Consider the following 23,800-nt stretch of genomic DNA (forward strand, 5'->3'; position numbering starts at 1 on the left):
TGATAAATTGACCAACTATAATTATATAATGACCTTCTTGATCTTGTTATAGTCTTTGGCTTAAAGTCTATTTTTTTCTGATATAAGAATAGGTACCCCCCCCCACTCTCTTTTGGTTTCCACTTGCATGAAACATCTTTCATATCCATTCACTTTGAGCCCATGTGTGTGTCCTTAAAGCTGAAGTGAGTCTCCTGTAGGCAGCAGATAGTTGTGTCTTGTTTTTTAATCCATTCAGCTATTCTCTATCTTATGATTGGAGAATTGAGTCCATCTACATTTAAAGTGATTAATGATAGGAGTGAACTTATTACTACCATTTTGGCAATTGCTTCCTGGTTGATTTGTAATTCTTTTGTTCCTTTCTTGCTCTCTTCCTTTAGGATTTGATGACTTTCTGTAGTGGTATGTTTTGCTTCCTTTCTCTTTCTCCTTTGTGTATCCACTATAGGCTTTTGCCCTGTGGTTACCATGAGGCTTACATAAAACATCTTACATTTTTAACAGTCTATTTTAAGGTGATACCTTAACGTTGAACACATATCAAAGCTCCTCCCCCCCATATTTTAAGTATTTGATGTCACAATTTGCATCTTTTTACATTGCATGTCCATTAACAACTTATTGTAGTCATATTTATTTTTATAACTTTTGTCTTTTAACCTTCATACTAGATTTGTAAGTGATTTATCTACCATCATTAGAGTAATAGAGTATTCTGAATTTAACTGTATACTTAACTTTATCAGTGAGTTTTATAGTTTCATGTTTTCTTGTTACTAATTAGTGTCCTCTGGCTTCAGTGTGAAGAACTCCCTTTAATATTTCATGGAAGGTTGGTCTAATGGTGATGAACTCCTTCAGTTTTTGCTTGGAAAATACTCTCTCTCTCCTTCAGTTCTGAAGGACAGCTTTGGCAGGTAGAGTATTTTTGTTTGGCTGTTCTTTTTTTTCAGCACTTTGAATATAACATCGCACTCCCCTTTAGCATGCAAGATTTCTGCTGAAAAAATCTGCTGATAATCTTATGGAGGTTCCCTTGTCCATAACAAGTTGTTTTTCTCTTGCTGTTTTTAAGATGCTTTCCTTGTAACTTGATAATTTAATTATAACATTTCTTGGTGTGGGTCTCCTTTGAGTTGTCTTACTTGAAACTCTCTGGGCTTCCTGGATCTGAATGTCTGTTTCCCAGGTTAGGGAAGTTTTCAGCCATTATTTCTTTGAATATTTCTTTTTTAAAAAAAATATTTATTTATTTTTTTGGCTGTGCTGGGTCTTAGCTGTGGCATGTGGTATCTTCTTTGTTGTGGCATGTGGGACCTTCACTGCGGCATGCAGGATCTTTAGTTGCAGCATGTGAACTCTTAGTTGCAGCCTGCGAACTCTTAGTTGTGGCATGTGGGATCTAGTTCCCTGACCAGGGATCGAACCCGGGCCCCCTGCATTGGGAGCATGGAATCTTAGCCACTGGACCACCAGGGAAGTCCCCATTATTTCTTTGAATAAGCTTTTTGCCCCTTTCTCTATCTCTTCTTCTTCTGGGGCCTTTATAATGTGTATATTGGTCTGTTTGTTGGTTCCCCAACATCCCTTAAGCTATCTAACTGCTTCATTTAAAAATTTTTCCTTTTTGCTCCTTTGATTGCATTCCACTGCCCTGTCTTTGAGTCTGCTGATCCTTTCTTCCCATTGATCTAGTCTGCTGTTGAACCCCTCCTGAATATTTCATTTCAGTTATTGTATTCTTCAGCTCTGTGATTTGTTTGGTATTTAAAAAATTTTTCTATCTCTTTGTTGAAATTCTCACTTGGTTCATGCATTGTTCTCCTGACCTCAGTAAGCACACCTTTATGAACATTATTTTTAACACTCTATCAGGTTAATTACTTATCTCTGCTTCATTAAGATCTGTTTCTGGATGTTTATCCTGTCCTTTTGTTTGGAACATATTCCTCTGTTTCTTTATTTTCCTTGCCTTTCTGTGTTGGTTTCTGCTTATTAGATAAAACCGTCACCCGTCTCAGTCTTGATAGAATGGTCTTGTGTAAGAGATGAACCTCATTGATCAGCCCAGCCCAAGATCTTAGTTGCCTCATATGCTTTTGTGACTTTCTAAGCCTTCTTCTTTGTTCTTAGTGGCTCCCAGTAGTGGAGGGTGTGTTAAGACCCATTAGTGTCCCAAAGGGGAGGATCACAGCCAACACCTAGATGTAGGCTGATTAGAAGCTGGACCCTCACTAGCAGCACCTTCCAGGGAGAAACTGGGAGATGGGTGTTTTTGCCTGCTTCCTCTGTGCTGGGTCCAGGTGTACAGCTGTGAGGGTGAGGGTGCTCCTGCACCCATTATGTTTTGGGAGCTCATCTCTCTGGTAGGCATCTTAAAAGTTGGGAATGCTAGATGTGGGGTTCAAGTCCTTTGCTCCTCAAGGAGAAGCTAGGAGTTGGGGATTCCCTTTTGATTGTATGGTGCGTGTTGGGGGTGGGGTTTATGGTGAGAGTGTTTCTCAGACTTTCCTACTCGTTTGATGATATTTTCCCATTCCTCTGATGTGTAGGAGTTGGTCAGTTACGTTCTCGATCTCTTTCAGAGGGAACTGCTCTGTGTGCAGCTGTACATTTGGTGCATCTGTGGGAGAAGGCGAGCTCAGAAGCCTCCTATGTCTCCATTTTGGTCAACTCTCTGGAATGTGATGTTATTCCAATTCCTGATATTGTATACATGACCTTTTTTCCTTCTTTTTGGACATTTTTAAGATTGTCTATTTATACTATTTTGAAAATTCATGATTGTATATCTTGGTGTAGTTTTTTTTCATTCACTGTGCTGGATTCTTGATTCTTATTTTTTTTTTAAACAGCTTTATTTAGACATAATTCACATAACATACAATTCACCCATTTAAGGCGAGCAATTCAATACTTCTCAGTATGTTTACAAATATGAACAATCATCACCACAGTCAATTTCAGAACACTTATGTCACCTCAAAAAGAAACTCTGTATTCAAGACCTATCATCACTTACCCCCCATCCATCACACGCAGCCCTAAGGAACCACTAATCTTTCTGTCTCTAGAGATTGGCCTATTTTGTACATTTCATATAAATGTAATCATAAAATATGTACTCTTTTGTGACTGGCTTCTTTCATTTAGCATGATGTTTTCAAGGTTCATCCATGCTGCAGCATGTTACCTGTACTTTATTCCTTTTTATGGCCAAATAATACACCATTGTGTGGATATACCACTTTAAAAAAATCCACTAATCAGCTGATGGACATTTTTGACTATTATGACTATGGAAATTCATGTACATGTTTTTGTGTGGACTTATATGTTCATTTTCCTTGGGTATATACTTAGGGAGTTGAATTGCTGGGTCATATGGTAACTTGATGTGTAGCAATTTGAGGAACTGACAGACTATCTTCCAAAGTGGCTGCATCATTTTACACTGCTATTAACAGTGTATGAGGGTTCCAAATTTTCCACATCCTCACCAACACTTAATCTGACTTTTTGATTCTAACCATCCTAGTGGGTATGAAGTTTTTTATAGTTTTGATTTGCATTTTCCTGATAACTAATGGTGTTGACATCTTTTATGTGCATATTAGCCATTTGACTATCTTCTTTGGAGAAATCTCTATGTAGTTACTTTGCCCATCTTTTAAATTGGGCTATTTGTGCCATAATTATTAAGTTGTTGGGTTCCTTATATAGTCTAGATATAAATCTTTTATCAGATATATGATTTGTAAATATTTTCTTCCATTCTGTGATCTTTTCACTTTCTTAATAGTATCCTTTGAAGCACATTTTAAATTTTGATTAAATCTAATTTATCTACTTATCTATTTTTTATTGTTGTTGGTTGTGGTTTTTTTTTTTTAAACTTTTTTTTTTTAAATTTTTATTTATTTATTTATGGCTGTGTTGGGTCTTCGTTTCTATGCGAGGGCTTTATCTAGTTGTGGCAAGTGGGGGCCACTCTTCATCGCGGTGCGCGGGCCTCTCACTGTCGCGGCCTCTCTTGTTGAGGAGCACAGGCTCCAGACGCGCAGGCTCAGTAACTGTGGCACATGGGCCTAGTCGCTCCGTGGCATGTGGGATCTTCCCAGACCAGGGCTCGAACCCGCGTTCCCTGCACTGGCAGGCAGATTCTCAACCACTGCACCACCAGGGAAGCCCGGTTGTGGTTTTGATGCATATCTAAGAATCCTTTCCCAAATCCAAGGTTATAAAGATTTACCTCTGTGTTTTCTAAGGATTTTATAGTTTTAGTTCTTCCATTTAGCTATCTGATCCATAATGAGTTAATTTTTTTATATGGTTTGAGGTAAGGGTCCAATTTCATTTTTTGCATGTGGCTAGCCAGCTGTCCCTGTACCATTTGTTGAAAAGACAATTCTTTCCCCATTTAATGGTCTTGACACTCTTGTTGAAAATCAGCTGACCATAAACACATGGGTTTATTTCTAGACTATCAATTCTATTCCATTTATTTATATGTCTATCCTTATGCCAGTACCAAACTAACTTGATTACTCTCACTTTATAGTAAGTTTTAAAATAGCAAAGTGTGAATCCTATTTTTTCTTTTTCAAGATTCTTTTGGTTATTCTGGGTCCCTGTAATTTCACAGTAATTTTATAATCAGCTTTTCAATTTCTACAAAGAAGCCAGCCATGATTCTGACAGGGATTGCACTGAATCATGAACATGGGTTTTTTTCCATTTATTTAGATCTTCTTTAGTTTCCTCCAACAATGTTTTGTAGTTTTCAGAGTTGTTTTACACTCCTTTAGTTAAATTTATTCCTAAGTATTTTATTCTTATCAATGCTATTATAAATGGAATATTTTCTTAATTTTATTTATTTATTTATTTATTATTGTTTTTCTGGCCACGCTGCGTGGCTCGCAGGATCTTAGTTCCTTGACCAGGGATCAAGACCAGGGATCGAACCTGGGCCCCAGCAGTGAAAGCAGAGTCCTAACCACTGGACCACCAGGGAATTCCCTTAATTTTATTTTTTGATTGTTCATTGCAAGTATATAGAAGTACAATTGACTTTTATATAATGAACATGTATCCTGCAATCTGTCTGAATTTATTTATTAGTTCTAATAGTTTCTTAGAGGATTCTTTAGGATTTTTTTACATACTAGATCATGTCATCTGTGAATAAAGATAGTTTTACTTCTTCCTTTCCAATTTGGAACCCTTATATATATTTTTTCCTGCCTAATTGTTCAGGCCACAAAGGTAGTAAGAGACAGACCTCAAATTTCAACTTGTGTCTGGTTAAAATCCATGTTCTTTTCATTATAACCTGCTAGCTAACCTTGGTGTTGGGGAGAGACATGAAAAATAAGAATGGAAAGGTAGATTGGAGACCATTCTGTAAGTGAAGCTAAGACTAAAAGGCTAAAGATTGTATTTTTATTTAGTAGGTAGTGAATAACCAAGGGAATGACTTGGTTATTCTAAGGAAGTCTTGCTTTAAGAAGATAAATCTGTTAACAATGTACACAATGAATTGGAGGAATAATTTAAAAGGAAAGAAAGCTAGTTAAGAGCTCTTACCTGCCCAATAGCAGCTGTATGGCTCTGGTATCAGCTTTTGTGTCATGTTTCCAAAATGTATTCTCAGTTGGAGGGAGGAGGTGATTTTCAATGTGGTCTTTAAATTGATTCCTAGACAAGGCTTTGATTCTAAGGAATGAAAAAAATACTTTTTCAGTGGCTAACATATGGGAAAAATCTAAATCAGAATTAATTGAACACGGAATATTTAACATAGTTCAGCCTTCACCTTAAATATATATAAAACTTCACAATTTACAAAGCCCTTTCTTATATTAGAATCTCATTTCATTTATGTAAGAGAGGGAGGAGAGAATATACCCATTTTTTATATAAGCATGCTGGTTCAGAAGGAGTTAAGAATTTAGCCACTTACATATTTAGCAAGCGTCAGTGCTAGGTCTAGATTTTGGGTATCTTAACTCCTAGTTTAGGCTTCTTTTCCACCACATTAAGAATTACTTGCTGAACATTTCCAAGATTATTCAGTCCATATCTTGACAAAAAACACGTGTTAACAACTATCAAGAAATTAACTATTGGGGTTCATGTTTATCCGGTAACTTACTGTGTTGATGCTCCAAGAAAATCTTCCTTCATAGAAGGATGAACTTCTTCCAACAACATGCTAGTATCTGGGCTTGATTTCATTGCAGAAATCACCATGGCATTACGCAGTTTATTGCCTTGTTCTAACAGAGCTGAAGAGGGCAAAACAGAACACAGAAAATCTAAAATCCAACAGAAATACTTGAAATATTTAGTACCTTTCCTTCTCTCACAGGACTTACCATAGTGTACTATAATTGCTTACTTGTCTGCCTTCCCCACTAGCTTGAGAATCCCTTGAGGACATTCACCTTACAACAAATGTTTACTGAGCTTCTATCACGTGGACCGTTTTAGATGTTGGCATTACAGCAGTGAATGAAGTCTCCATTATTTAGAGACTGACCGCCTTACTGGAGCCATTATATACATGCATTGACTCTTCCAACTGGTGTTTGCACATAATAAATTTAGTAATATCTACATAATATATTATTTTTGTATCCAGCTATCTTACTGAATTCTCTTATTTGTAACAGTTTTAATGTCATTATTATTTGAGGAACACTAACAACTATATCAGCTAAACTGTTAGGAGTCATAGTGATAATCTAGTCCAAATGTGTACTTCTATGGATGAAGAAAAGAATACCAAAACATTTCTATGACTTGTCTAAGATCATACATCAGGTTAACAGAAAAGTCAGGATAAAGTCTTTAAACTCTCTGATAGGTAAAATTTCTCTCATCCCTAAGCAACAACAACAACAATTACAGAGGATAACATTTATTGAACCCTTACCATTTCCCGGGCACTACTCTTAAGTATGTTATGTATAGGAACTCATTTAATCTTCCCAACAATCCTCTGAAATAGGTACTATCATTTCCTTCACTTTCCAGATGACAAAGCTGAGGCACAGAGGATAGGTAACGTGCCCAAGTTATGCATGCAGTATAACCAGGATGACTCTACATCCTATGATTTAACCACTATACATATATGACCCCACTTTTTCTTAGACTTCTTTTTAAAAGCTTAGGACCAGTGGTATTATTTCAAGGAACACTGGGAAGAATAATTATTTTCTTGAGGTTCCACAGTTGCTTAGGAGGTAGGTAAGACTAGATACCAAATGCCTGTCTGTCTTGGTCTAGAGTTTTATAGCTTCTAAAAATAAAGAAGATATGGCAGTCAGGCCAAGAAAAAAATAAGCCAAACAGATCCATAAATGTTCAACATTTGTTAGCATAAAGAGTTCAAAATATAGCTTAAAAACTCAAAACCCCAAACCCAAAAAACCCTGAAATATCATATGTTCAATGTGTTATGTCAAAGTATAAGTAAAAGAAAATAAAGATCACCATCTGCGGTAGGCAGAATTCTATCCTTGATCTTAGCCAAAAGGCCAAAAAGCGATGTAGGCAGAATTCTAAGATAGTTCCCCCCAAATTTCCAGCCACTGGTATACAAATACCTTCTCCCAGTGATTCAGTCATCTAGGTATTGCCATAAAGGGATTTTACAGATGTAATTATGGTTCCAAATCAGTCTACCTCAAGACTGGGAGATTATCTTGGTGGTCCCAAACCTTTATAAAGCAGAGTTTTTTCTGGCTGTTTGCAGGATATGAACTCAGAGATTTAAAGCATGAGAAGGATGTAATGTTTCATTGTTGTCTTGAAGATGGAGAGGACCACGTGGCAAGAAATGCATGTGGCCTTATGGCCTTTAGGAGCTGAGAGTGGACCCTGGCTGACTGCCAGCAAGGAAATGGGACCGCAGTCCTACTACTGCAAAGAACTGGATTCTGTCAACAAGAATGAACTTGGAAGTGAATTTTCCCTCAGAGCTTCCAGATGAGAATTTAGCTTGGCTGACACCTTGATTGTAGCCTATGATACCCTAAGCAGAAAACCGAACCATACCTTGCTGAACTTCAGATCCACAGAACTGTGACTAATAAATGGGTATTCTTTTAAGCCATTAAGTTTGTGGTTACTTGTTATACAGCAATAGAAAACTAATATTTCCATTTATGCCACTATCCACAAATGCTGATTAACATTTTGATATACTCCGGATTTTTTTTGTGTGTGTGGCCACATTGGGTCTTCGTTGCTGTGCACGGGCTTTCTCTAGTTGCAGCGAGTGGGGGCTACTCTTCGTTGTGGTGCACGGGCTTCTCATTGTGGTGGCTTCTCTGTGTGGAACACAGGCTCTAGGTGTGCAGGCTTCAGTAGCTGTGGCTCGCAGGCTCTAGAGCGCAGGCTCAGTGGTTGTGGCGAACAGGCTTAGCTGCTCCGCGGCATGTGGGATCTTCCTGGACCAGGGCTCGGACCTGTGTCCCCTGCATTGGCAGGCAGATTCTTAACCACTGTGCCACCAGGGAAGTCCCCCGGATAGTTTTTAATCTATGCATACATACACCTGTATATGTATGTGTGTGTGTATATATATATAAATTTTTTCTTTTGCAAAAATGGTATATTATGTATACAGTTTTTTTAAATTTAATTTTATTTTTTTTTATACAGCAGGTTCTTATTAGTTATCTATTTTATACATATTAGTGTATACATGTCAATCCCAATCTCCCAATTCATCACACCACCAACCCCACTTTCCCCCCTTGGTGTCCATACGTTTGTTCTCTACATCTGTGTCTCTACTTCTGCCTTGCAAACCAGTTCATCTGTACCATTTTTCTAGATTCCACGTATATGCATTAATATACGATATTTGTTTTTCTCTTTCTGACTTACCTCACTCTGTATGACAGTCTCTAGGTCCATCCACATCTCTACAAATGACCCAACTATGTATACTGTTTTATAACTGCTTTTTCACTTAATAATATGCATTAACTTTTTCTATGTAAATAATGGCTATATAAGTATGTAGTTTTGTTTTTACTTATTTAAAAAAAAATCTCTTTGGGATTCAGTCAGAAAATGGCTGTCTTGTTTATTCACTGAGAAAGGGTGAGGAAAACATGGTCTGCTAGCATTGGAAATTTGGTTAAAGAAGCTTGCTATGTGACAGGAAGCCCTCCTCCTTTCAGTTTCTAGTTAATACTTGGCTTAATTTGATATGGTTTAAAGTTCTTTAATGAGGTGGGCACACTCAATAAATGCTTTATGAATAAAGTAGTTAATGACAAGCAGTGTCAATAATAAACTTCATTTGATTTCAGGGCCATGTAGAAAAATAGTTTTTCCACTGATACCCAAAATGTCTCTAGAGATATTTGGTACTTGGTACTTTATAATCTAACCACACACAACTATTTTTAATTCCTTAAACACAATACTTCCTTTGTGCTCTCAAAGTTCTGCGTATCTGATTCCATCAAAGAATTACCATGCAGTATTAAAACTGTCTATCTCACCCAAACAACTTTGAGAGGAGAGATTGGCTTTTGTTGGTCTTTGTATGCTCGGTGCCTAGTATATATCAGGAATTTGATTAAATGTTTCAATAAATACTTCCACTGTTGCATATATCATACAAAATTGTACTCTATCTGCTTTAGAGTCTGTTTCCTTTACTACAATACATTCATTAAGTCAGGGACTATCTTATTTATCACTGTAATCCCAATACTCAAAACAATGGCTGACACAAAATAGGCACTCAAAAGATATCTGCTGAATTGAATTCAGCTTAAAGTTTTCATCCCTGCTAAATAAAATTTCCCTGGGAATAGTAATATTTTAAGAGTGACTTAATTAGTCATTAACATTTGAATAGGAATAGGTACTTAAGATACTTTACAATAGCAGGTTTTAAAAAAAGAAATAAACATTGAAGACAACAAGTCGGACAAATCTGAGCAAGGGTGGTCTATTCATTGGCCTCCAAGTGGTTTCTTCCTTGAAACAGCCATTCTTAGAATAGTTTCTCTAAAGTCTAAGGCATGGCAACAACAACACCTTAACTCCCCTTCTTAAGAGGAAGCTGGTTCCACACTAAAAGAGATGTCATGGCATCTTCCTGCACCTCAACTCAATAATTATTTTTTTAACACAAGGGAAGGGCACTTAGTTGAGTTCATGACAAATGTTTCCCTTGTTTATTTCCTACATGCCATGGGCACAGCCCCTGCTAAACAGGGAGGTATACAGCTTCTGGGTTTTTTTCCTACTCCTTGCTATCTATTCTAAACCCCAACACTTAACAAACTTATGGTTACCAGGGGGGGAAGGATAGGGAGAAGGGAGAGTTAGGGAGTTTGGGATTGAGATGTACACACTGCTATATTTAAAATGGATAACCAACAAGGACCTACTGTATAGCACAGGGAACTCTGCTCAATGTTATGTGGCAGCCTGGATGGGAGGGGAGTCTGGGGGAGAATGGATACATGTATATGTATGGCTGAGTTCCTTTGCTGTGCACCTGAAACTATCACAACACTGTTAATCGGCTATACTCCAATATAAAATAAAAAGTTAAAAACAAAAAAACCGCCAACTCTTATAAGCAGGGTGTGTAGTTAGTGTTTCATAAATACTAGCTTGATGACTAATTCAGCTCTGTACCCCCCTTACTGGTATGATGTCAGTATAATAAAGACAAGGAAGATAATTAGGTTTATGTATTTGTTATAAACCTCCATGACTAGCTTTAGACCTACTTACTAAAATGACCCACTTAATCTTAGTGCTCCACGGTCTTGTGGTTGGAAGGGATCTTTAAAGATCATATCTGTCTACTTGATGATTTAATCCCATCTGTAAGAGTCCCATGACAAGGTTATCCAGCCCATACTTGACCGTTCCCAGTAATACAGAATTCACTATCTCTTGAAGCTATCCCTTCCCACTTTTGCAAGGTAGAAATATTAACCCAGACTGAGTCACAATCTGTCTTGTTTTATCTTTAAACCCAATGATCCTAGTACCTCTTATGGAAGAGATTTGCACATTGGCAGCCCATGGGTTGCACCTGGCATATTTTATTTGGCTTGAACAGCTGGCCAGCATAGTCTTGATTTTTAAAAAAAGCAGGCCTAGGTAAACAAGGAACCTACAGTAGGATGAAGCAAAGGACTTTGCTGTACAGTTTAAGATAATGATGAACTGGAGCTGAGAAGCAGCTATCCCGTTTGATAGGGCAGAAGCTCCCTAACTGTGAGCCTGTGTCTTCATTTTAAAATGGGGATAACAATCCCAACCTCACTTGGTTTTTGTAAGTTTTTGTGTATAAGGCACTTGGCATAGTAGGTAGCACATAATGAATGGTAAGTAAATGGTAGCTGTTTTCTTGAGGCTAAATATCTCTTGGTGGTCCCTTCCCCAGTCTAGGTACTCTCCTTAGAAGAAACTCATCTTCTATAGATCTTTAATGTTAACTTCTTAAAGAAGACTTCCTTTAAGACTTCCCTGGTGGCACAGTGGTTAAGAATCTGCCTGCCAATGCAGGGGACACGGGATCGAGCCCTGGTCTGGGAAGATCCCATATACCACAGGGCAACTAAGCCCATTCGCTGCAACTACTGAGCCTGTGCTCTAGATCCCGTGAGGCACAACTACTGAGCCCATGTGCCACAACTACTGAAGCCTGTGCACCTAGAGCCTGTGCTCTGAAACAAGGGAAGCCCCTGCAATGAGAAGCCCACGCACTGCAACGAAGAGTAGTCCCCCACTCGCCGCAACTAGAGAAAGCCCGCACACAGCAACAAAGACCCAATGCAGCAAAAACAACAACAACAAAATAAAAAAAAAATAAAAAACTCCCATTTACCATTGCAACAAAAAGAATAAAATATCTAGGAATAAACCCATCTGAGGAGACAAAAGACCTGTATGCAGAAAATTATAGGACACTGATGAAAGAAATTAAAGATGATACAAATAGATGGAAAGATATACCATGTTCTTGGATTGGAAGAATCAACATTGTGAAAATGACTATACTACCCAAAGCAATCTACAGATTCAATGCAATCCCTATCAAACTACCACTGGCATTTTTCACAGAACTAAAACAAAAAATTTCACCATTTGTATGGAAACACAAAAGACCCCGAATAGCCACAGCAATCTTGAGAAAGAAAAACGGAGCTGGAGGAATCAGGCTTCCTGACTTCAGACTATACTACAAAGCTACAGTAATCAAGACAGTATGGTACTGGCACAAAAACAGAAATATAGATCAATGGAACAGGATAGAAAGCCCAGAGATAAACCCACGCACATATGGTCACCTTATCTTTGATAAAGGAGGCAAGAATATACAGTGGAGAAATGACAGCCTCTTCAATAAGTGGTGCTGGGAAAACTGGACAGCTACATGCAAAAGAATGAAATTAGAATACTCCCTAACACCACAGACAAAAATAAACTCAAAATGGATTAAAGACCTAAATGTAAGGCCAGACACTATCAAACTCATAGAGGAAAACATAGGCAGAACACTCTATGACATAAATCACAGCAAGATCATTTTTGACCCACCTCCTAGAGAAATGGAAATAAAAACAAAAATAAACAAATGGGACCTAACGAAACCTAAAAGCTTTTGCACAGCAAAGAAAACCATAAACAAGATGAAAAGACAACACTCAGAATGGGAGAAAATATTTGCAAATGAAGCAACTGACAAAGGATTAATCTCCAAGATTTACAAGCAGCTCATGCAGCTCATTATCAAAAAAACAAACAACCCAATCCAAAAATGGGCAGAAGACCTAAATAGACATTTCTCCAAAGAAGATATACAGATTGCCAACAAACACATGAAAGAATGCTCAACATCATTAATCATTAGAGAAATGCAAATCAAAACTACAATGAGATATCATCTCACACCAGTCAGAATGGCCATCATCAAAAAAATCTACAAACAATAAATGCTGGAGAGGGTGTGGAGAAAAGGGAATCCTCTTGCACTGTTGGTGGGAATGTAAATTGATACAGCCACTATGGAGAACAGTATGGAGGTTCCTTAAAAAACTACAAATAGAACTACCATACGACCCAGCAATCCCACTACTGGGCATATACCCTGAGAAAACCATAATTCAAAAAGAGTCATGTTCCAAAATGTTCATTGCAGCTCTATTTACAATAGCCAGGACATGGAAGCAACCTAAGTGTCCATCGACAGATGAATGGATAAAGAAGATGTGGCACATATACACAATGGAATATCACTCAGCCATAAAAAGAAACAAAATTGAGTTATTTGTAGTGAGGTGGATGGACCTAGAGTCTGTCATACAGAGTGAAGTAAGTCAGAAAGAGAAAATCAAATACTGTATGCTAACACATATATATGGAATCTAAAAAAAAAATGGTCATGAAGAACCTAGGGGCAAGATGGGAATAAAGACACAGACCTACTAGAGAATGGACTTGAGGATACGGGGAGGGGGAAGGGTAAGCTGGGAAAGTGAGAGAGTGGCATGGACATATATACAATACCAAACGTAAAAACGGAAGCAGCCGCATAGCACAGGGAGATCAGCTCAGTGCTTTGTGACCACCTAGAGGGGTGGGATAGGGAGGGTGGGAGGGAGGGAGACACAAGAGGGAAGAGATATGGGGACATATGTATATGTATAACTGATTCACTTTGTTATAAAGCAGAAACTAACACACCATTGTAAAGCAATTATATCCAATAAAGATGTTAAAAAAAAAAAAAGAACTCTAACTTAAGTCAAAAGCAAAAAAATAAAAAATAAAATACATAGGGCTTCCCTGGTGGCACAGTGGTTGAGAGTCTGCCTGCCAATGCAGGGGACACGGGTTCGAGCCCTGGTCTGGGAAGATCCCACATGCCGCGGAGCAACTAGGCCCGTGAGCCACAATTACTGAGCCTGCGCATCTGGAGCCTGTGCTCCGCAACAAGAGAGGCCACGATAGTGAGAGGCCCGCGCACCGCGATGAAGAGTGGCCCCCACTTGCCGCAACTAGAGAGAGCCCTCGCACAGAAACGAAGACCCAACACAAGCCATAAATAAATAAACAAATAAATAAAAATTAAAAAAAAAATTTGTTAAAAAAAAAAAAAAGGAGATTAACCAAGATGGCGGAGTAGAAGGACGTGCTCTCACTCCCTCTTGCGAGAGCACCAGAATCACAACTGGCTGCTGGACAATCATTGACAGGAAGACCCTGGACTTCACCAAGGAGGATACCCCACGTCCAAGGACAGAGGAGAAGCCACAGTGAGACGGTAGGAGGGGCGCAATCAGAGTAAAATCAAATCCCATAACTGCTGGGTGGGTGACTCACAGACTGGCGAACACTTATACCACAGAAGTCCACCCACTGGAGTGAAGGTTCTGAGCCCCATGTCAGGCTTCCCAACCTGGGGGTCCGGCAACGGGAGGAGGAATTCCTAGAGAATCAGACTTTGAAGTCTAGTGGGAATTGATTGCAGGACTGTGACAGGACTGGGGGAAACAGAGACCCCACTCTTGGAGGGCACACACAAAGTAATGTGTGCATCGGGACCCAGGGGAAGGAGCAGTGACCCTGGGGGAGACTGAACCAGACGTACCTGCTGGTGTTGGGGGGTCTCCTGCAGAGACAAGTGGTGGCTCTGTTTCACCGTGGGGATAAGGACACTGGCAGCAGAGGTCATGGGAAGTTCTCCTTGGCGTGAGCCCTCCCAGAGTCTGCCATTAATCCCACCAAAGAGCACGGGTAGGCTCCAGTGTTGGGTTGCCTCAGGCAAAACAACCAACAGGGAGGGAACCCAGCCCCACCCATCAACAGTCAAGTGGATTAAGGTTTTACTGAGCTCTGACCGCCACAGCAACAGTCAGCTCTACCCACCACCAGAGCCTCCCATCAACCCTCTTAGCCTCAACCACCAGAGGGCAGACAACAGAAGTAAGAAAAACTACAATCCTGCAGCCTGTGGACCAAAAACCACAGTTACAGAAAGACAGAGAAGATGAAAAGGCAGAGGGCTATGTACCAGATGAAGGAACAAGAAAAAAACCCAGAAAAACAACTAAATGAAGTGGAGATAGGCAACCTTCCAGAAAAAGAATTCAGAATAATGATAGTGAAGATGATCCAGGACCTCGGAATAAGAATGGAGGCAAAGATTGAGAAGATGCAAGAAATGATTAACAAAGACCTAGAAGAATTAAAGAACAAACAAACAGAGATGACCAATACAATAACTGAAATGAAAACTACACTAGAAGGAATCAATAGCAGAATAACTGAGGCAGAAGAACGGATAAGTGACCTGGAAGACAGAATGGTGGAATTCACTGCTGCGGAACAGACTAAAGAAAAAAGAATGAAAAGAAATGAAGACAGCCTAAGAGACCTCTGGGACAACATTAAACGCAACAACATTCGCATTATAGGGGTCCCAGAAGGAGAAGAGAGAGAGAAAGGACCAGAGAAAATATTTGAAGAGATTATAGTCGAAAACTTCCCTAACATGGGAAAGGAAATAGCCACCCAAGTCCAGGAAGCGCAGAGAGTCCCATACAGAATAAACCCAAGGAGAAACACGCCGAGACACATAGTAATCAAAGTGGCAAAAATTAAAGACAAAGAAAAATTACTGAAAGCAGCAAGGGAAAAACGACAAATAACATACAAGGGAACCCCCATAAGGTTAACAGCTGATTTCTCAGCAGAAACTCTGCAAGCCAGAAGGGAGTGGCATGATATACTTAAAGTGATGAAAGGGAAGAACCTACAACCAAGATTACTCTACCCAGCAAGGATCTCATTTAGATTTGATGGAGAAATCAAAAGCTTTACAGACAAGCAAAAGCTAAGAGAATTCAGCACCACCAAACCAGCTCTACAACAAATGCTAAAGGAACTTCTCTAAGTGGGAAACACAAGAGAAGAAAAGGACCTACAAAAACAAACCCAAAACAATTAAGAAAATGGTCATAGGAACATACATATCGATAATTACCTTAAACGTGAATGGATTAAATGCCCCAACCAAAAGACATAGACTGGCTGAATGGATACAAAAACAAGACCCATATATATGCTGTCTACAAGAGACCCACTTCAGACCTAGGGACACATACAGACTGAAAGTGAGGGGATGGAAAAAGATATTCCATGCAAATGGAAATCAAAAGAAAGCTGGAGTAGCTATACTCATATCAGATAAAATAGACTTTAAAATAAAGAATGTTACAAGAGACAAGGAAGGACACTACGTAATGATCCAGGGATCAATCCAAGAAGAAGATATAACAATTATAAATATATATGCACCCAACATAGGAGCACCTCAATACATAAGGCAACTGCTAACAGCTATAAAAGAGGAAATCGACAGTAACACAATAATAGTGGGGGACTTTAACACCTCACTTACGCCAATGGACAGATCATCCAAAATGAAAATAAATAAGGAAACAGAAGCTTTAAATGACACAATAGACCAGATAGATTTAATTGATATATATAGGACATTCCATCCAAAAACGGCAGATTACACGTTCTTCTCAAGTGCACACGGAACATTCTCCAGGATAGATCACATCTTGGGTCACAAATCAAGCCTCAGTAAATTTAAGAAAATTGAAATCATATCAAGCATCTTTTCTGACCACAACGCTATGAGATTAGAAATGAATTACAGGGAAAAAAACGTAAAAAAGACAAACACATGGAGGCTAAACAATACGTTACTAAATAACCAAGAGATCACTGAAGAAATCAAACAGGAAATCAAAAAATACCTAGAGACAAATGACAATGAAAACACGACGACCCAAAACCTATGGGATGCAGCAAAAGCGGTTCTAAGAGGGAAGTTTATAGCTATACAAGCCTACCTAAAGAAACAAGAAAAATCTCAAGTAAACAATCTAACCTTACACCTAAAGAAACTAGAGAAAGAAGAACAAACAAAACCCAAAGTTAGCAGAAGGAAAGAAATCATAAAGATCAGAGCAGAAATAAATGAAATAGAAACAAAGAAAACAATAGCAAAGATCAATAAAACTAAAAGTTGGTTCTTTGAGAAGATAAACAAAATTGATAAGCCATTAGCCAGACTCATCAAGAAAAAGAGGGAGAGGACTCAAATCAATAAAATCAGAAATGAAAAAGGAGAAGTTACAACAGACACCGCAGAAATACAAAACATCCTAAGAGACTACTACAAGCAACTTTATGCCAATAAAATGGACAACCTGGAAGAAATGGACAAATTCTTAGAAAGGTATAACCTTCCAAGACTGAATCAGGAAGAAACAGAAAATATCAACAGACCAATCACAAGTAATGAAATTGAAACTGTGATTAAAAATCTTCCAACAAACAAAAGTCCAGGACCAGATGGCTTCACAGGTGAATTCTATCAAACATTTAGAGAAGAGCTAACACCCATCCTTCTCAAACTCTTCCAAAAAATTGCAGAGGAAGGAACTCTCCCAAACTCATTCTATGAGGCCACCATCACCCTGATACCAAAACCAGACAAAGACACTACAAAAAAAGAAAATTACAGACCAATATCACTGATGAATATAGATGCAAAAATCCTCAACAAAATACTAGCAAACAGAATCCAACAACACATTAAAAGGATCATACACCACGATCAAGTGGGATTTATCCCAGGGATGCAAGGATTCTTCAATATACGCTAATCAATCAATGTGATACACCATATTAACAAATTGAAGAATAAAAACCATATGATCATCTCAATAGATGCAGAAAAAGCTTTTGACAAAATTCAACACCCATTTCTGATAAAAACTCTCCAGAAAGTGGGCATAGAGGGAACCTACCTCAACATAATAAAGGCCATATATGACAAACCCACAGCAAACATCATTCTCAATGGTGAAAAACTGAAAGCATTTCCTCTAAGATCAGGAACGAGACAAGGATGTCCACTCTCACCACTATTATTCAACATAGTTCTGGAAGTCCTAGCCACGGCAATCAGAGAAGAAAAAGAAATAAAAGGAATACAAATTGGAAAAGAAGAAGTAAAACTGTCACTGTTTGCGGATGACATGATACTATACATAGAGAATCCTAAAACTGCCACCAGAAAACTGCTAGAGCTAATTAATGAATATGGTAAAGTTGCAGGTTACAAAATTAATGCACAGAAATCTCTTGCATTCCTATACACTAATGATGAAAAATCTGAAAGAGAAATTATGGAAACACTCCCATTTACCATTGCAACAAAAAGAATAAAATATCTAGGAATAAACCTACCTAGGGAGACAAAAGACCTGTATGCAGAAAACTATAAGACACTGATGAAAGAAATTAAAGATGATACCAACAGATGGAGAGATATACCATGTTCTTGGATTGGAAGAATCAACATTGTGAAAATGAGTATACTACCCAAAGCAATCTACAGATTCAATGCAATCCCTATCAAATTACCAATGGCATTTTTTACGGAGCTAGAACAAATCATCTTAAAATTTGTATGGAGACACAAAAGACCCCGAATAGCCAAAGCAGTCTTGAGGCAAAAAAATGGAGCTGGAGGAATCAGACTCCCTGACTTCAGACTATACTACAAAGCTACAGTCATCAAGACAATATGGTACTGGCACAAAAACAGAAACATAGATCAATGGAACAAGATAGAAAGCCCAGAGATTAACCCACGCACCTATGGTCAACTAATCTATGACAAAGGAGGCAAAGATATACTATGGAGAAAAGACAGTCTCTTCAATAAGTGGTGCTGGGAAAACTGGACAGCCACATGTAAAAGAATGAAATTAGAATACTCCCTAACACCATACACAAAAATAAACTCAAAATGGATTAGAGACCTAAATGTAAGACTGGACACTATAAAACTCTTAGAGGAAAACATAGGAAGAACACTCTTTGACATAAATCACAGCAAGATCTTTTTCGATCCACCTCCTAGAGTAATGGAAATAAAAACAGAAATAAACAAGTGGGACCTAATGAAACTTCAAAGCTTTTGCACAGCAAAGGAAACCATAAACAAGACGAAAAGACAACCCTCAGAATGGGAGAAAATATTTGCAAATGAATCAACGGACAAAGGATTAATCTCCAAAATATATAAACAGCTCATTCAGCTCAATATCAAAGAAACAAACACCCCAATCCAAAAATGGGCAGAAGACCTAAATAGACATTTCTCCAAAGAAGACATACAGACGGCCACGAAGCACATGAAAAGATGCTCAACATCACTAATTATTAGAGAAATGCAAATCAAAACTACAATGAGGTATCACCTCACTCCTGTTAGAATGGGCATCATCAGAAAATCTACAAACAACAAATGCTGGAGAGGGTGTGGAGAAAAGGGAACCCTCTTGCACTGTTGGTGGGAATGTAAATTGATACAGCCACTATGGAGAACAATATGGAGGTTCCTTAAAAAACTAAAAATAGAATTACCATATGACCCAGCAATCCCACTACTGGGCATATACCCAGAGAAAACCGTAATTCAAAAAGACACATGCACCCGAATGTTCATTGCAGCACTATTTACAATAGCCAGGTCATGGAAGCAACCTAAATGCCCATCAACAGACGAATGGCTAAAGAAGATGTGGTACATATATACAATGGAATATTACTCAGCCATAAAAAGGAACGAAATTGAGCCATTTGTTGAGAAGTGGATGGATCTAGAGACTGTCATACAGAGTGAAGTAAGTCAGAAAGAGAAAAACAAATATCGTATATTAATGCATGTATGTGGAACCTAGAAAAATGGTACAGATGAGCCAGATTGCAGGGCAGAAGTTGAGACACAGATGTAGAGAATGGACATATGGACACCAAGGGGGGAAAACTGCGATGAGGTGGGGATGGTGGTGTGCTGAATTGGGCGATTGGGATTGACATGTATACACTGATGTGTATAAAACTGATGCCTAATAAGAACCTGCAGTATAAAAAAACAAACAAAACAACTAATACTAAACTATCATTGGGTTATTTGTATGGAAATATGTTAATATAAATGTTTCAGACATTACATGAAATTTCTAAAAATCTTATATTTGTATTTGTATGGAAATATGTATGGAAATATGTTAATATAAATGTTTCAGACATTACATGAAATTTCTAAAAATCTTATATTTGTATTTGTATGGAAATATGTATGGAAATATGTTAATATAAATGTTTCAGACATTACATGAAATTTCTAAAAATCTTATATTTGTATTTGTATGGAAATATGTATGGAAATATGTTAATATAAATGTTTCAGACATTACATGAAATTTCTAAAAATCTTATATTTGTATTTGTATGGAAATATGTATGGAAATATGTTAATATAAATGTTTCAGACATTACATGAAATTTCTAAAAATCTTATATTTGTATTTGTATGGAAATATGTATGGAAATATGTTAATATAAATGTTTCAGACATTACAGGAAACGTCTAAAAATCTTATATGTTCTGGTATAATGTTATAAGTAATAATCCTAGTTATTACTTTAAAATGTATATCTCAGAAATAACTACTTTTCTTGTCAACTGCATTATTATGAACTTTCATCAAATCTTTAACCATGGTCATTTTTAAGTCTTTTGTCATTTACAGACAGTTCTGGGTGTACTCTGATGATTTTGCAAATATGTTCCTATAAAAGGGTTTCATCTTCAAGAAATTCATGGAAAAGACTCTGACAAGTACAGGTTTCTGGTAACTGACTGTACTGCTGAACTGAATGAATAAGCATTTTCAGAACTCTAATGAAAAACTGATGAACTCATAAAAGTGCTAACAAAAGATCAAGATGAAAAAAAAAAGAAATTAATTACATGGGACTGAGTGAACTGATGAGGATGAGTATAATTTTTGTGACTTTCTGTCTGAATTTAAAAAAAAAAAAAATCCCACAAGGACTCAGAGGAAAAGAATATACAAATCAATTTTCACTGCAAAGTAAAGGAGCTGTTACAGTGGAGGATTACTGGACTGAATGTCAATATTATGACATAGTATAACTGTGTTTCATGTTTGGTAATTGCAATCATTGTTGCTTTTGTTGTGGTCATCCATGTACAATGCTTGGTGTCAGTCTATTTATCTCTTGTAAAAATAAAATACAGTGTGTGTGTGTGGAAAAAAAAAACATAAATTTATAAAAATTAAAAAAATTAAAAAAGAAAGAAGCCTTCCTTTGCCAACATACATAAAACAGCATTCTATCCTCTCTCCTTCTTTGCTTCATTTTTTTCCCATTGCCATTATCACTATCTAACACTACATACTTACTTATTTATCTAGTTTATCATTGGTATTCCTATCTAGAATATAAGATCCATAGGGGAGGATTTTGTGCCTTTAAAAAAAAAAATTGGGGCTTCCCTGGTGGTGCAGTGGTTGAGAATCTGCCTGCCAATGCAGGGGACACGGGTTCGAGCCCTGGTCTGGGAAGATCCCACATGCCGCGGAGCAACTGGGCCCGTGAGCCACAATTACTGAGCCTGCGCGTCTGGAGCCTGTGCTCCGCAATAACAGAGGCCGCGAGAGTGAGAGGCCCGCGCACTGTGATGAAGAGTGGCCCCCGCTTGCCGCAACTAGAGAAAGCCCTCGCACAGAAACGAAGACCCAACACAGCCATAAATTAAATAAATAAATTAATTAATAAAAAAAAATTGTAATTGCTATATTCTTAATACCTAGAAGACTGCCAGACATTTAGTAAGTGCTGAATAAATAACTGCTTAATGAGTGAACAAATATTTTATCAAAGTCTGGTGCCCAGGTCTACACAAAATACTCCAGGTGTGGGAATGACAAGTGCTGAGTATAGTCAGACAATTTTCTTTCTTGTTAATGTAGCCTAGGGTTGCATTAAAGTCTAAAATTAATATAGGAACTTCTCTGGTGGTGCAGTGGTTAAGAATCCGCCTGCCAATACAGGGGACACAGGTTTGACTCCTGGTCCGGGAAGATCCCACATGCCGCGGAGCAACAAAACCTGTGCGCCACAACTACTAAGCCTGAGCTCTAGAGCACGCCAGCCACAACTACTGAAGCCCACGCGCCTAGAGCCCGTGCTCCGCAACAAGAGAAGCCACTGCAATGAGAAGACTGCGCACCACAATGAAGAGCAGCCCCAGCTCACCGCGACTAGAGAAAGCCCATGCGCAGCAACGAAGACCCAATGCGTCCAAAAAAAAAAAAAAGTAAAAAAACAAATAAAATAAAATTAACATACCATAATCAGAGTATATTTTTTAAACTAGGGGGTCATAGACATTTTAGTTGAAAAAATATTAACACAATGTCTTTCTTCATTAAAAAAAAATCCTTACTAATGTAAATTTTGTATCCAAGTAGTTTTTTTTTGTCTTTAAACTAGAATTTATTGGTATACAAAACTCCATTTCATAGATAAAGTGGCACATCTTTGCAGCTTCTATTGCACCAAGTATTGAAGATTAAAAACACACAAAAAGAAACATTAGGTTTTGAAACCACTACAAATAGCCAAGTACAGTACTTTGTTAAATAAAAAATAAAATGGTTCAGAGTAACACAATCTGAGGAAAGAAACATTCTGGAGGAAATGAACTATGGACATCAGACAATGGTCACATTCCCCCCGTCCAGCTCCACAGATAAGACAAGACTTGCTAAGTCTATGGATCATGACCCCACAGAGGTCCAAGTAGTTTTAATTTAAAAGACTTTTCTACTAACGCTGCAGATATTCTACTTTAGAAATTTTACTTGTGAGGATGGAGACAAATTTATGTCATGCTCTTGATGTCACAGAGGTTGACCATTACAGTGTAACATAAGGTACCAAAATTGCTTTTCATATAATACCACTACCTAAAATGAGGTAATCCAACCTCGTTCCTATTTCCTTTTTAAATTTCAGTGTAAGCCCTTACACAGGTAAACTGACTCCTCTCTACTTGTTTGGCTGTCAGTCATATTTAATACCCAGGCGTAAGATCAGCAGTTTCTGTGCACTGAATGTTCCCACTGAAACCAACAGTTTTCAGAATATGAAACAGGTTTAGTACTAGCCTCTGCACAACGGTATAAGTAAATTCTGATGATGAGACAAAAATCTTATTTGCTTTGAATTATCTCGGAAAAAATCAGGACTAATATTTTTCTATGATAAAGGCTTTCCTCCCATACCCAGGTTCACTTTAAATGGTTCCTTCCCTAAACTTAAAATTATAAGTGCCCAGTAATTATTTAGAAGAAACTCAGTGGTTTAATAGAGCTGCCCTTAAATGGTTAGAAATTCTGGATTCTAGTAAGATTACTCACTTTTATTTGGCTATTTAGTTCAAACAGAAGTCTTGGTTCTCTTTGTAGGTTGCCTAATAAGCAGAGTAATCCCAATAAATATAGCTTAGTCTCAGTTCACAAATATATACATACCTAAAAGAAGGTCCTTGGTAGGAGGGTTGTTTGAAGAAAGAATGCATGAGTCACTGTGACTCTTGGCAACTGTCCTAATTTGAGGTTGGAATTCAGAACTGTTGAGAAGGGACATCTGCTTCTGTGGGGCTCTGCCTTTCAGAGTCATAGACTCTAAACTCTGTCCTGAATTAAGATGGTGCTGTAGTCCAAAGAAAGAGTCCTTTATTGTATCAGAGTTCTCTGCAAAGCACAAGTGGTCCTTTCCCCTGTTTTAAAATAAAGGAGAACTTCAGCAGTGTATTATCCATTAT

General features: G+C 37.9%; 1 protein-coding gene across 3 annotated transcripts in view; it reads right to left on the reverse strand.

Moving 5' to 3' along the window:
• The window catches only part of C2CD3 (C2 domain containing 3 centriole elongation regulator), a 135,118-nt gene that overhangs the window by 98,279 nt on the left and 13,039 nt on the right, over positions 1-23,800 (reverse strand). For all 3 annotated transcript variants that reach the window (XM_057552818.1, XM_007173720.2, XM_057552819.1), the window contains exons 5-7: positions 23,508-23,755; positions 6,161-6,293; positions 5,593-5,721 (exon numbers count right to left, since the gene is read on the reverse strand). In XM_057552818.1, the coding sequence (XP_057408801.1) occupies positions 5,593-5,721; positions 6,161-6,293; positions 23,508-23,755 (510 nt within the window). The remainder of the gene's footprint in view (positions 1-5,592; positions 5,722-6,160; positions 6,294-23,507; positions 23,756-23,800) is intronic.

This window comes from Balaenoptera acutorostrata, chromosome 9, assembly GCF_949987535.1.
Source record: "Balaenoptera acutorostrata chromosome 9, mBalAcu1.1, whole genome shotgun sequence".
In the NCBI taxonomy this organism is placed as follows: Eukaryota; Metazoa; Chordata; class Mammalia; order Artiodactyla; family Balaenopteridae; genus Balaenoptera; species Balaenoptera acutorostrata.